At 59.5% G+C, this 12,858-nt stretch overlaps 2 protein-coding genes across 2 annotated transcripts in view; one reads left to right on the top strand and one right to left on the bottom strand.

Annotated features, from left to right (window-relative positions):
* The window catches only part of bcap31 (B cell receptor associated protein 31), a 33,468-nt gene extending 24,128 nt beyond the window's left edge, over positions 1-9,340 (bottom strand). The window contains exons 1-2 of the mRNA XM_085978962.1: positions 9,238-9,340; positions 1,541-1,653 (exon numbers count right to left, since the gene is read on the bottom strand). Coding sequence (XP_085835088.1) covers positions 1,541-1,632 — 92 coding nt within the window. The 5' untranslated portion in view covers positions 1,633-1,653; positions 9,238-9,340. The remainder of the gene's footprint in view (positions 1-1,540; positions 1,654-9,237) is intronic.
* The window catches only part of LOC147086771 (uncharacterized), a 518,811-nt gene that overhangs the window by 95,415 nt on the left and 410,538 nt on the right, over positions 1-12,858 (top strand). The gene's annotated exons all lie outside the window — the stretch shown is intronic.

The raw sequence follows: 12,858 nt of genomic DNA, 5'->3' as shown, positions 1-12,858 counted from the left end.
ACATCCACCCGAGAGGGCAGACGGGGGCCTCGGGTTTAACGTCTTATCCGAAAGACGGCACCTCCGACAGTGCGGCGCTCCCTCAGTACCGCCCCTCCGACAGTGCGGCGCTCCCTCAGTACCGCCCCTCCCACCGTGCGGTGCTCCCTCAGTACCGCCCCTCCGACAGTGCAGCGCTCCCTCAGTACCGCCCCTCCGACAGTGCGGCGCTCCCTCAGTACCACCCCCCCGACAGTGCGGCACTCCCTCAGTACCGCCCCTCCGACAGTGCGGCGCTCCCTCAGTACCGCCCCTCCGACAGTGCGGCGCTCCCTCAGTACCACCCCCCCGACAGTGCGGCGCTCCCTCAGTACCGCCCCTCCGACAGTGCGGCACTCCCTCAGTACCGCCCCTCCGACAGTGCGGCGCTCCCTCAGTACTGCCCCTCCGACAGTGCGGCGCTCCCTCAGTACCGCTCCCCCGACAGTGCGGCGCTCCCTCAGTACTGCCCCTCCGACAGTGCGGCACTCCCTCAGTACCGCCCCTCCGACAGTGCGGCACTCCCTCAGTACCGCCCCTCCGACAGTGCGGCGCTCCCTCAGTACCGCCCCTCCGACAGTGCGGTGCTCCCTCAGTACCGCCCCTCCGACAGTGCGGTGCTCCCTCAGTACCGCCCCTCCGACAGTGCGGTGCTCCCTCAGTACCGCTCCCCCGACAGTGCGGCACTCCCTCAGTACTGCCCCTCCGACAGTGCGGCACTCCCTCAGTACCGCCCCTCCGACAGTGCGGCGCTCCCTCAGTACCGCTCCCCCGACAGTGCGGCACTCCCTCAGTACCGCCCCTCCGACAGTGCGGTGCTCCCTCAGTACCGCCCCTCCGACAGTGCGGCACTCCCTCAGTACCGCCCCTCCGACAGTGCGGCGCTCCCTCAGTACCGCTCCCCCGACAGTGCGGCACTCCCTCAGTACCGCCCCTCCGACAGTGCGGCGCTCCCTCAGTACCGCTCCCCCGACAGTGCGGCACTCCCTCAGTACCGCCCCTCCGACAGTGCGGTGCTCCCTCAGTACCACCCCCCCGACAGTGCGGCACTCCCTCAGTACCGCCCCTCCGACAGTGCGGCGCTCCCTCAGTACTGCCCCTCCGACAGTGCGGTGCTCCCTCAGTACTGCCCCTCCGACAGTGCGGCACTCCCTCAGTACCGCCCCTCCGACGCTCCCTCAGTACTGCGCTCCCTCGGTACTGCACGGGGAGAGTCAGTCTAGGTTTTGTGCTCAAGTCTCTGGAGTGGGACTTGGACCCACAACCTTCTGACTCAGAGGCGAGGGCAGTATCGATTGAGCCACAGCTGACACTGGGCGGAGATCGACAGATTATTTGGACTCGCAATCAAGGGATATGGGGATCGAGCGGGTTATGGAGTTGAGGTAGAAGATAAACCATGATCTTATTGAATGGCGGAGCAGGCTCGAGGGGCCGAATGGCCTCCTCCTGCTCCTATTTCTTGCGCGCTTAGTAAACACTTCTGTTAAAGAAAAAAGGGGGTGAGTAAAATGCGACTCACCGTTTTGGCGATATGAAGGGAATGCACATCAGTAGCAAGGCAAACACTTCGGCATAAAGGAACCCAGCCACTGCTGTCCATTGCAGACTCATGGTGAAGCGGGTATTCGTAACCTGCGGGAGGTATCGCAATGCACGTTACAAGCATCCCAACAATGAAATAACTCCCCATCCTCTGTATCTAACCCGTGCTGTACCTGCCCTGGGAGTGTTTGATGGGGACAGTGTAGAGGTAGCTTTACTCTGTATCTAACCCGTGCTGTACCTGCCCTGGGAGTGTTTGATGGGACAGTGTAGAGGGAGCTTTACTCTGTATCTAACCCGTGCTGCACCTGCCCTGGGAGTGTCTGATGGGGACAGTGTAGAGGGAGCTTTACTCTGTATCTAACCCGTGCTGTACCTGCCCTGGGAGTGTTTGATGGGGACAGTGTAGAGGGAGCTTTACTCTGTATCTAACCCGTGCTGTACCTGCCCTGGGAGTGTTTGATGGGGACAGTGTAGAGGGAGCTTTACTCTGTATCTAACCCGTGCTGTACCGGCCCTGGGAGTGTTTGATGGGGACAGTGTAGAGGGAGCTTTACTCTGTATCTAACCCGTGCTGTACCGGCCCTGGGAGTGTTTGATGGGGACAGTGTAGAGGGAGCTTTACTCTGTATCTAACCCGTGCTGTACCGGCCCTGGGAGTGTTTGATGGGGACAGTGTAGAGGGAGCTTTACTCTGTATCTAACCCGTGCTGTACCTGCCCTGGGAGTGTTTGATGGGACAGTGTAGAGGGAGCTTTACTCTGTATCTAACCCGTGCTGTACCTGCCCTGGGAGTGTTTGATGGGACAGTGTAGAGGGAGCTTTACTCTGTATCTAACCCGTGCTGTACCTGCCCTGGGAGTGTTTGATGGGACAGTGCAGAGGGAGCTTTACTCTGTATCTAACCCGTGCTGTACCTGCCCTGGGAGTGTTTGATGGGACAGTGTAGAGGGAGCTTTACTCTGTATCTAACCCGTGCTGTACCTGCCCTGTGAGTGTTTGATGGGGACAGTGTACAGGGAGCTTTACTCTGTATCTAACCCGTGCTGTACCTGCCCTGGGAGTGTTTGATGGGGACAGTGTAGAGGGAGCTTTACTCTGTATCTAACCCGTGCTGTACCTGCCCTGTGAGTGTTTGATGGGGACAGTGTACAGGGAGCTTTACTCTGTATCTAACCCGTGCTGTACCTGCCCTGGGAGTGTTTGATGGGACAGTGTAGAGGGAGCTTTACTCTGTATCGAACCCCGTGCTGTACCTGCCCTGGGAGTGTTTGATGGGACAGTGTAGAGGAAGCTTTACTCTGTATCTAACCCGAGCTGTACCTGCCTGGGAGTGTTTGATGGGGACAGTGTAGAGGGAGCTTTACTCTGTATCTAACCCGTGCTGTACCTGCCCTGGGAGTGTTTGATGGGACAGTGTAGAGGGAGCTTTACTCTGTATCTAACCCGAGCTGTACCTGCCCTGGGAGTGTTTGATGGGACAGTGTAGAGGGAGCTTTACTCTGTATCTAACCCGTGCTGTACCTGCCCTGGGAGTGTTTGATGGGGACAGTGTAGAGGGAGCTTTACTCTGTCTCTAACCCGTGCTGTACCTGCCCTGGGAGTGTTTGATGGGGACAGTGTAGGGGGAGCTTTACTCTGTATCTAACCCGTGCTGTACCTGCCCTGGGAGTGTTTGATGGGGCAGTGTAGAGGGAGCTTTACTCTGTATCTAACCCGTGCTGTACCTGCCCTGGGAGTGTTTGATGGGGACAGTGTAGAGGGAGCTTTACTCTGTATCTAACCCGTGCTGTACCTGCCCTGGGAGTGTTTGATGGGGACAGTGTAGAGGGAGCTTTACTCTGTATCTAACCCCGTGCTGTACCTGCCCTGGGAGTGTTTGATGGGACAGTGTAGAGGGAGCTTTACTCTGTATCGAACCCGAGCTGTACCTGCCCTGGGAGTGTTTGATGGGACAGTGTAGAGGGAGCTTTACTCTGTATCTAACCCGTGCTGTACCTGCCCTGGGAGTGTTTGATGGGACAGTGTAGAGGGAGCTTTACTCTGTATCTAACCCGTGCTGTACCTGCCCTGGGAGTGTTTGATGGGACAGTGTAGAGGGAGCTCCAATGGGGGCTAAATTATATCGGCACCCCCAGATCGAATTATTACCCTGCCTCTCTCCCCATTTCACTGAAGCCTGCAGTTCGCCCTCACTTCCCCAGTTAAGTACTCAGGTCCCGCTCCAACTGGTTAAATGTCGAGACTCCAACCCACATTCTCTCCCTTCCCGCAACATCCCGTGTTGAAATGGAGGCCCCTCACACATCTCTGACCCTCGTCCAATCTTTCCCAGGGATTCTCCAAACTCCGGCACTCCTCCCTTATCCCCAATCGGGAAGCCTTTAAAACCCCCAACTTCGCGTCAAGCTCGTCACGCTCTCCCTCATTTGACTGGCGTTGTCAAACGCCCCGAGGCTCGTCACAGGAGCATGAATCAGACTAAAGCGTGAGGCCGAGCCACATGAGGAGATATTCGGGACAGGTGAACCAAAAGCTTGGGCAAAGGGCGTCTTAAAGGAGGAGAGGCGCGGAGAGGTTTAGGGAGGGAATTCCAGAGCTCGGGGCCCTGACGCGGTCGCCAATAGTGGAGTGATGGAATTCGGGGGGGATGCGCAAGAGACCAGAATTGGAGGAGCGCGGAGATCTCGGAGGGTTGTGGGGGCTGGAGGAGGTTGTAGAGTTAGGGAGGGGGTGAGGACCATGGAGCGATTTGAAAACAAGGATGGAATATTTTAAAAATCGAGGCGTTGCCGGACCGGGAGCCAGTGTAGGTCAGCGAGCAGAAGGAGGGGGGTGATGGGTGAACAGGACTCGGGGCGAGTTGGGACACGGGTCAGCAGAGTTTTAGACGAGCTGATGGTTACGGAGGGTGGCCGGCCGGGGGAGCATCGGGACAGTCGAGTTGGGAGGGGACAGAGGCACAGGGCGAGGGATTCAGCAGATGAGGTCCTCTGGGACGCACACAGGGCTGGTTAGGTCCCGTGGCAAAGTGTCTCAAGTTGCTCGAGAGCTCAGAGGTCCATGTCGTTACCAGAAGCACTTTGAGATGGCAGCTTGGCTCAGTGCGGAGGCAGTAGGTTGTGGGTCCGAGCACCACTCAGGGGCCCCCTCCACCGTCCCACCCCGGGGAGATCACCCCCCACCCAAAGGTGGCAACCTCCCCCACCCTCCCCGCACCCCCCACAGGGAAACCCCTCCACCGTCCCACCCTGGGGAGATCACCCCCCCACCCAAAGGTGACAACCTCCCCCACCCTCCCCGCACCCCCCACAGGGAAACCCCTCCACCGTCCCACCCTGGGGAGATCACCCCCCACCCAAAGGTGACAACCTCCCCCCACCCTCCCCGCACCCCCCACAGGGAAACCCCTCCACCGTCCCACCCTGCACTCCCGACAGGGAATCCCCTCCACCCTCCCTCCCTCCACCCACCCACCCTCCCTGCACTCCCCACAGGGAAACCCCTCCACCCACCCTCCCTGCACTCCCCACCGGGAAACCCCTCCACCCACCCTCCCTGCACTCCCCACCGGGAAACCCCTCCACCCACCCTCCCTGCACTCCCCACGGGGAAACCCCTCCACCCACCCTCCCTGCACTCCCCACCGGGAAACCCCTCCACCCACCCTCCCCGCACTCCCCACGGGAAAACCCCTCCACCCACCCTCCCCGCACTCCCCACGGGAAAACCCCTCCACCCACCCTCCCCGCACTCCCCACGGGGAAACCCCTCCACCCCCCCTCCCTGCACTCCCCACGGGGAAACCCCTCCACCCACCCTCCCTGCACTCCCCACGGGGAAACCCCTCCACCCACCCTCCCTGCCTGCACTCCCCACAGGGAAACCCCTCCACCCACCCTCCCTGCACTCCCCACCGGGAAACCCCTCCACCCACCCTCCCTGCACTCCCCACGGGGAAACCCCTCCACCCACCCTCCCTGCACTCCCCACGGGGAAACCCCTCCACCCACCCTCCCTGCACTCCCCACCGGGAAACCCCTCCACCCACCCTCCCTGCACTCCCCACCGGGAAACCCCTCCACCCACCCTCCCTGCACTCCCCACCGGGAAACCCCTCCACCCACCCTCCCTGCACTCCCCACGGTGAAACCCCTCCACCCACCCTCCCTGCACTCCCCACCGGGAAACCCCTCCACCCACCCTCCCCGCACTCCCCACGGGGAAACCCCTCCACCCACCCTCCCCGCACTCCCCACGGGAAAACCCACCCTCCCTGCACTCCCCACGGGGAAACCCCTCCACCCACCCTCCCTGCACTCCCCACGGGAAAACCCACCCTCCCTGCACTCCCCACGGGGAAACCCCTCCACCCACCCTCCCTGCACTCCCCACGGGAAAACCCACCCTCCCTGCACTCCCCACAGGGAAACCCACCCTCCCTGCACTCCCCACAGGGAAACCCCTCCACCCACCCTCCCTGCACTCCCCACAGGGAAACCCCTCCACCCACCCTCCCTGCACTCCCCACGGGAAAACCCACCCTCCCTGCACTCCCCACAGGGAAACCCACCCTCCCTGCACTCCCCACAGGGAAACCCCTCCACCCACCCTCCCTGCACTCCCCACAGGGAAACCCCTCCACCCACCCTCCCTGCACTCCCCACAGGGAAACCCCTCCACCCACCCTCCCTGCACTCCCCACAGGGAAACCCCTCCACCCACCCTCCCTGCACTCCCCACGGGAAAACCCACCCTCCCTGCACTCCCCACAGGGAAACCCCTCCACCCACCCTCCCTGCCTGCACTCCCCACAGGGAAACCCCTCCACCCACCCTCCCTGCACTCCCCACAGGGAAACCCCTCCACCCACCCTCCCTGCACTCCCCACAGGGAAACCCCTCCACCCACCCTCCCTGCACTCCCCACAGGGAAACCCCTCCACCCACCCTCCCTGCACTCCCCACGGGAAAACCCACCCTCCCTGCACTCCCCACAGGGAAACCCACCCTCCCTGCACTCCCCACAGGGAAACCCCTCCACCCACCCTCCCTGCCTGCACTCCCCACAGGGAAACCCCTCCACCCACCCTCCCTCCCTGCACTCCCCACAGGGAAACCCACCCTCCCTGCACTCCCCACAGGGAAACCCACCCTCCCTGCACTCCCCACAGGGAAACCCCTCCACCCACCCTCCCTGCCTGCACTCCCCACAGGGAAACCCCTCCACCCACCCTCCCTGCACTCCCCACAGGGAAACCCCTCCACCCACCCTCCCTGCACTCCCCACGGGAAACCCCTCCACCCACCCTCCCTGCACTCCCCACAGGGAAACCCCTCCACCCACCCTCCCTGCACTCCCCACCGGGAAACCCCTCCACCCACCCTCCCTGCACTCCCCACGGGGAAACCCCTCCACCCACCCTCCCTGCACTCCCCACCGGGAAACCCCTCCACCCACCCTCCCTGCACTCCCCACCGGGAAACCCCTCCACCCACCCTCCCTGCACTCCCCACGGTGAAACCCCTCCACCCACCCTCCCTGCACTCCCCACCGGGAAACCCCTCCACCCACCCTCCCCGCACTCCCCACGGGGAAACCCCTCCACCCACCCTCCCCGCACTCCCCACGGGAAAACCCACCCTCCCTGCACTCCCCACGGGGAAACCCCTCCACCCACCCTCCCTGCACTCCCCACGGGAAAACCCACCCTCCCTGCACTCCCCACGGGGAAACCCCTCCACCCACCCTCCCTGCACTCCCCACGGGAAAACCCACCCTCCCTGCACTCCCCACAGGGAAACCCACCCTCCCTGCACTCCCCACAGGGAAACCCCTCCACCCACCCTCCCTGCACTCCCCACAGGGAAACCCCTCCACACACCCTCCCTGCACTCCCCACGGGAAAACCCACCCTCCCTGCACTCCCCACAGGGAAACCCACCCTCCCTGCACTCCCCACAGGGAAACCCCTCCACCCACCCTCCCTGCACTCCCCACAGGGAAACCCCTCCACCCACCCTCCCTGCACTCCCCACAGGGAAACCCCTCCACCCACCCTCCCTGCACTCCCCACAGGGAAACCCCTCCACCCACCCTCCCTGCACTCCCCACGGGAAAACCCACCCTCCCTGCACTCCCCACAGGGAAACCCCTCCACCCACCCTCCCTGCCTGCACTCCCCACAGGGAAACCCCTCCACCCACCCTCCCTGCACTCCCCACAGGGAAACCCCTCCACCCACCCTCCCTGCACTCCCCACAGGGAAACCCCTCCACCCACCCTCCCTGCACTCCCCACAGGGAAACCCCTCCACCCACCCTCCCTGCACTCCCCACAGGGAAACCCCTCCACCCACCCTCCCTGCACTCCCCACGGGAAAACCCACCCTCCCTGCACTCCCCACAGGGAAACCCACCCTCCCTGCACTCCCCACAGGGAAACCCCTCCACCCACCCTCCCTGCCTGCACTCCCCACAGGGAAACCCCTCCACCCACCCTCCCTCCCTGCACTCCCCACAGGGAAACCCACCCTCCCTGCACTCCCCACAGGGAAACCCACCCTCCCTGCACTCCCCACAGGGAAACCCCTCCACCCACCCTCCCTGCCTGCACTCCCCACAGGGAAACCCCTCCACCCACCCTCCCTGCACTCCCCACAGGGAAACCCCTCCACCCACCCTCCCTGCACTCCCCACGGGAAAACCCACCCTCCCTGCACTCCCCACAGGGAAACCCACCCTCCCTGCACTCCCCACAGGGAAACCCACCCTCCCTGCACGCCCCACAGGGAAACACCCTCCCCCTGCACGCCCCACAGGGAAACACCCTCCCCCTGCACGCCCCACAGGGAAACACCCTCCACCTGCCTGCACTCCCCACAGGGAAACACCCTCCCCTGCACTCCCCACAGGGAAACACCCTCCCCCTGCACTCCCCACAGGGAAACACCCTCCCCCTGCACTCCCCACAGGGAAACACCCTCCCCCTGCACTCCCCACAGGGAAACACCCTCCCCCTGCACTCCCCACAGGGAAACACCCTCCCCCTGCACTCCCCACAGGGAAACACCCTCCACCTGCACTCCCCACAGGGAAACACCCTCCACCTGCACTCCCCACAGGGAAACACCCTCCACCTGCACTCCCCACAGGGAAACACCCTCCACCTGCACTCCCCACAGGGAAACACCCTCCACCTGCACTCCCCACAGGGAAACACCCTCCACCTGCACTCCCCACAGGGAAACACCCTCCACCTGCACGCCCCACAGGGAAACACCCTCCCCCTGCACTCCCCACAGGGAAACACCCTCCACCTGCACTCCCACAGGGAAACACCCCTCCCTGCACTCCCCACAGGGAAACACCCTCCACCTGCACTCCCCACAGGGAAACACCCTCCACCTGCACTCCCCACAGGGAAACACCCCCTCCCTGCACTCCCCACAGGGAAACACCCCCTCCCTGCACTCCCCACAGGGAAACACCCTCCACCTGCACTCCCCACAGGGAAACACCCCCTCCCTGCACTCCCCACAGGGAAACACCCCTCCCTGCACTCCCACAGGGAACACCCCCCCTGCACTCCCCACAGGGAAACACCCCCTCCCTGCACTCCCCACAGGGAAACCCCTCCCTGCACGCCCCACAGGGAAACCATTCCAACACTCACCTAGCTCCCAAAAACTCCGACTTCCGCTTTGTGCGCTAACCTTTCACCCTCCCTCTTCCCTTCGACCCGGTATCCAGGAAGTGACGACTTTCGCGGCCCAGCGCACAGCCTGCAGCCTGAATACGAGTAAGTTAATTATTAATTAAAGTAAACCAATTCCTTCCTCACCTCCTCCCCCCACGGGGGCGGGGCAGAAGTTAGAGACTGCTCCGCTCCCTCCCTCCGCCGGGAATTTTAATTTCCATTCAATATTTAGGGAAAAACTGTCCTAAATTACCACAAGTCCAATTTATTCTCTGCTAACCTTGCCCCAAAGCTTTATTTCACCATGCTTAACAAAGAACACAAGCGTCGCCGTCCGAATCCGCGCTCCCCGGCTTGGCCGCTTTGGCCGCAGGTCAGGGGGTCGCGAACACTGACCTCAACGGGTGGCCAGTACTGAGGGAGCGCCGCACTGTCGGAGGGGCAGTACTGAGGGAGAGCCGCGCTGTCGGAGGGGCGGTACTGAGGGAGCGCCGCACTGTCGGAGGGGCGGTACTGAGGGAGCGCCGCACTGTCGGAGGGGCGGTACTGAGGGAGCGCCGCACTGTCGGAGGGGCGGTACTGAGGGAGCACGTCAGCTAGTCCCACTCCCCCGCCGTTTCCCCGTAGCCCTGCAAATTTTATTTTCCTTCGGGTGTTTATCCAATTGCCTTTTGAAAGCCTCGATTGAATCCATGGTGTCCCTGGGGCCCAATAATTATCCCTCAACTAAAGTGACTTAAAAAAATTGATCTGGGCATTTATCACATTGCTGTTTGTGGGAGCTTGCTGTGCGCCAATTGGCTGCCACGTTTCCTACATTACAACAGTGACCACACTTTAAAAAAAAATCCTTCATTGGCTGTGAGGTGCTGAAAGGTGTGTTTGAGTGTTGGCTGGTGTATGCAATGCTGGTGTGGCGATATGAAATGCAATGAATGTAATATATCCAAGTTTGCTGATGATACAAAGCTGGGTGGGAATGTAAGCTGTGAGGAGGATGCAAGGAGGCTTCAAGGGGATATAGACAGGCTAAGTGAGTGGGCAAGAACATGGCAAATGGAATGGAATGTGGAGAAAGGTGAAGTTGGTAGGAAAAATAGAAAAGCAGAGTGTTTTTTAAATGGTGAGAGATTGGGAAATGTTGGTGTTCGGAGGGACCCGGGTGTCCTTGTACACGAATCACTGAAAGCTAACATGCAGGTACAGCAAGCAATTAGGAAAGCAAATAGTATGTTGGCCTTTATTACAAGACAATTTGAGTATAAGAGTAAAGACGTCTTACTGCAATTATATAGGGCCCTGGTGAGACCACACCTGGAGTATTGTGTACAGTTTTGGTCTCCTTACCTAAGGAAGGATATACTTGCCATAGAGGGAGTGCAACGAAGGTTCACCAGACCGGTTCCTGGGATGGGGGGGGATTGTCCGATGAGGAGAGATTGAGTAGACGAGGCCTATATTCTCTAGAGTTTAGAATAATGAGAAGTGATCTCATTGAAACATACAATATTCTTACAGGGCTTGACAGGGTAGATGCTGAGAGGCTGTTTCCCCCCTGGCTGGAGAGTCTAGAACCAGGGGTCACAGTCTCAGGATAAGGGGTCGGCCATTTCGGACTGAGATGAGGAGAAATTTCTTCACTCAGAGGGCGGTGAATCTTTGGAATTCTCTGCCCCAGAGGGCTGTGGATGCTCAGTCGTTGAGTCTATTCAAAGCTGAGATCGAGAGATTTTTGGACTCGAGGGGAATCGAGGGATCGGGGCGGGAAAGTGGAGATGAGGTCAAAGATCAGCCATGATCTCATTGAATGGCGGAGCAGGCTCGAGGGGCCGAATGGCCGACTCCTGCTCCTATTCTGTTCTTATGAAGACGTCAATCGACTAATGTTCACATGCAGCAAGGACGAGGAAGATCTCCAGTTCCTTCCCCTCCGTCCGCATGAACCCGAGCTGGCGTGAGGAGTGCGGGGGGGTGCGGGGAGGGGTGGGAGCGGTGGGTGGATGCTGTGCCAACCCTCTAGGATTTCCCTGGAGTCTCCTGGAAGGAACGGCCAATCGCCCGGATGTCGCTAGATTTTTTTAAAGATATCCTTTGAGCGCGTTTGTCGGTCTTGAAAAATATTGGAGGCGGCTAAAGAGGCGGTTTTGCCGGACTGCCGAGAACCGTCCAATCAGGTGGCGGAGATCCCGTTCGCTTTGCGATCGGCTGGGGAGGCGGGGCTCCGCGAGGACGGGCATGTCGGGGCGATTTTCCCTCTTGCCCTTGGTGTCGAATTGTAAGCAGGGATCAGTGCTTGGGCCCCAGCTATTCACAGTATATATCAGTGATTTGGACGAGGGAACCAAATGTAATGTTTCCAAGCTTGCTGACGACACGAAACTAGGTGGGATTGTGAGTTGTGAGGAGGATGCAAAGAGGCTTCAAGGTGATTTAGACAAGTTGAGTGAGTGGGCAAACACATGGCAGATGCAGTATAACGCGGATAAATAGAAACATAAAAACATTGAAGATAGGAGCAGGAGGAGGCCACTCGGCCACTCGAGCCCGCTCCGCCATTCAATGAGATCATGGCTGATCATCCTAATTGAGTGCCCTGTCCCTGCTTTCTCCCCATACCCCTTGATCCCTTTAGCCTTAAGAAATATATCCAACTCCTTCTTGAATATATTTAATGAATTGGCCTCCACTGCCTTCTGTGGTAGAGAATTCCACAGGTTCACCACTCTCTGGGTGAAGAAATTCCTCCTCATCTCAGTCCTAAATGGCTTACCCCTTATCCTTAGACTCTGATCCCTGGTTCTGGACTCCCAGTTATTCACTTCGGTCGGAAAAACAGAAAGGCAGAGTATTATGTAAATGGTGCTAGATTGGGAAATGTTGATGTACAAAGGGACCTGGGTGTCCTTGTACACCAGTCACTGAAAGCAAACATGCAGGTGCAGCAAGCAGTTAGGAAGGCAAATGGTATGTTGACCTTCATTGCAAGAGGATTTGAGTGCAGGAGCAAGGATGTCTTACTTTACGGTTATGCAGGGCCTTGGTGAGACCACACCTTGAGTATTGTGTGCAGTTTTGGTCTCCTTACCTAAGAAAGGATATACTTGCCACAGAGGGAGTGCAGCGAAGGTTCACCAGACTGATTCCTGGGATGGCAGGACTGTCTTATGAGGAGAGATTGGGTCGATTGGGCTTATACTCGCTGGAGTTTAGAAGAATGAGAGGGGATCTCATTGAAACTTATAAAATTCTAACAGGACTAGACAGACTAGATGCAGGAAGGATGTTCCCGATGGCGGGGGGGTCCAGAACCAGGGGTCACAGTCTAAGGATAAGGGGTAAGCCATTTAGGACAGAGATGAGGAGGAATTTCTTCACCCAGAGAGTGGTGAACCTGTGGAATTCTCTACCACACAAGGCAGTTGAGGCCAATTCATTAAATATATTCAAGAAGGAGTTGGATATATTTCTTAAGGCTAAAGGGATCAAGGGATATGGGGAGAAGGCAGGGACAAGGTACTGAATTTGGATGATCAGCCATGATCGCATTGAATGGCGGAGCAGGCTCGAGGGGCCGAATGGCCTACTCCTGCTCCTATC

The sequence above is a fragment of the Somniosus microcephalus genome, unplaced genomic scaffold, assembly GCF_052327205.1.
Source record: "Somniosus microcephalus isolate GS21.2 unplaced genomic scaffold, FLI_Smic_1.0 unresolved_chr7, whole genome shotgun sequence".
In the NCBI taxonomy this organism is placed as follows: domain Eukaryota; kingdom Metazoa; phylum Chordata; class Chondrichthyes; order Squaliformes; family Somniosidae; genus Somniosus; species Somniosus microcephalus.
Note: the sequence above shows the minus strand (reverse complement) of the source record. Positions and strands in the feature narration are given on the sequence as shown.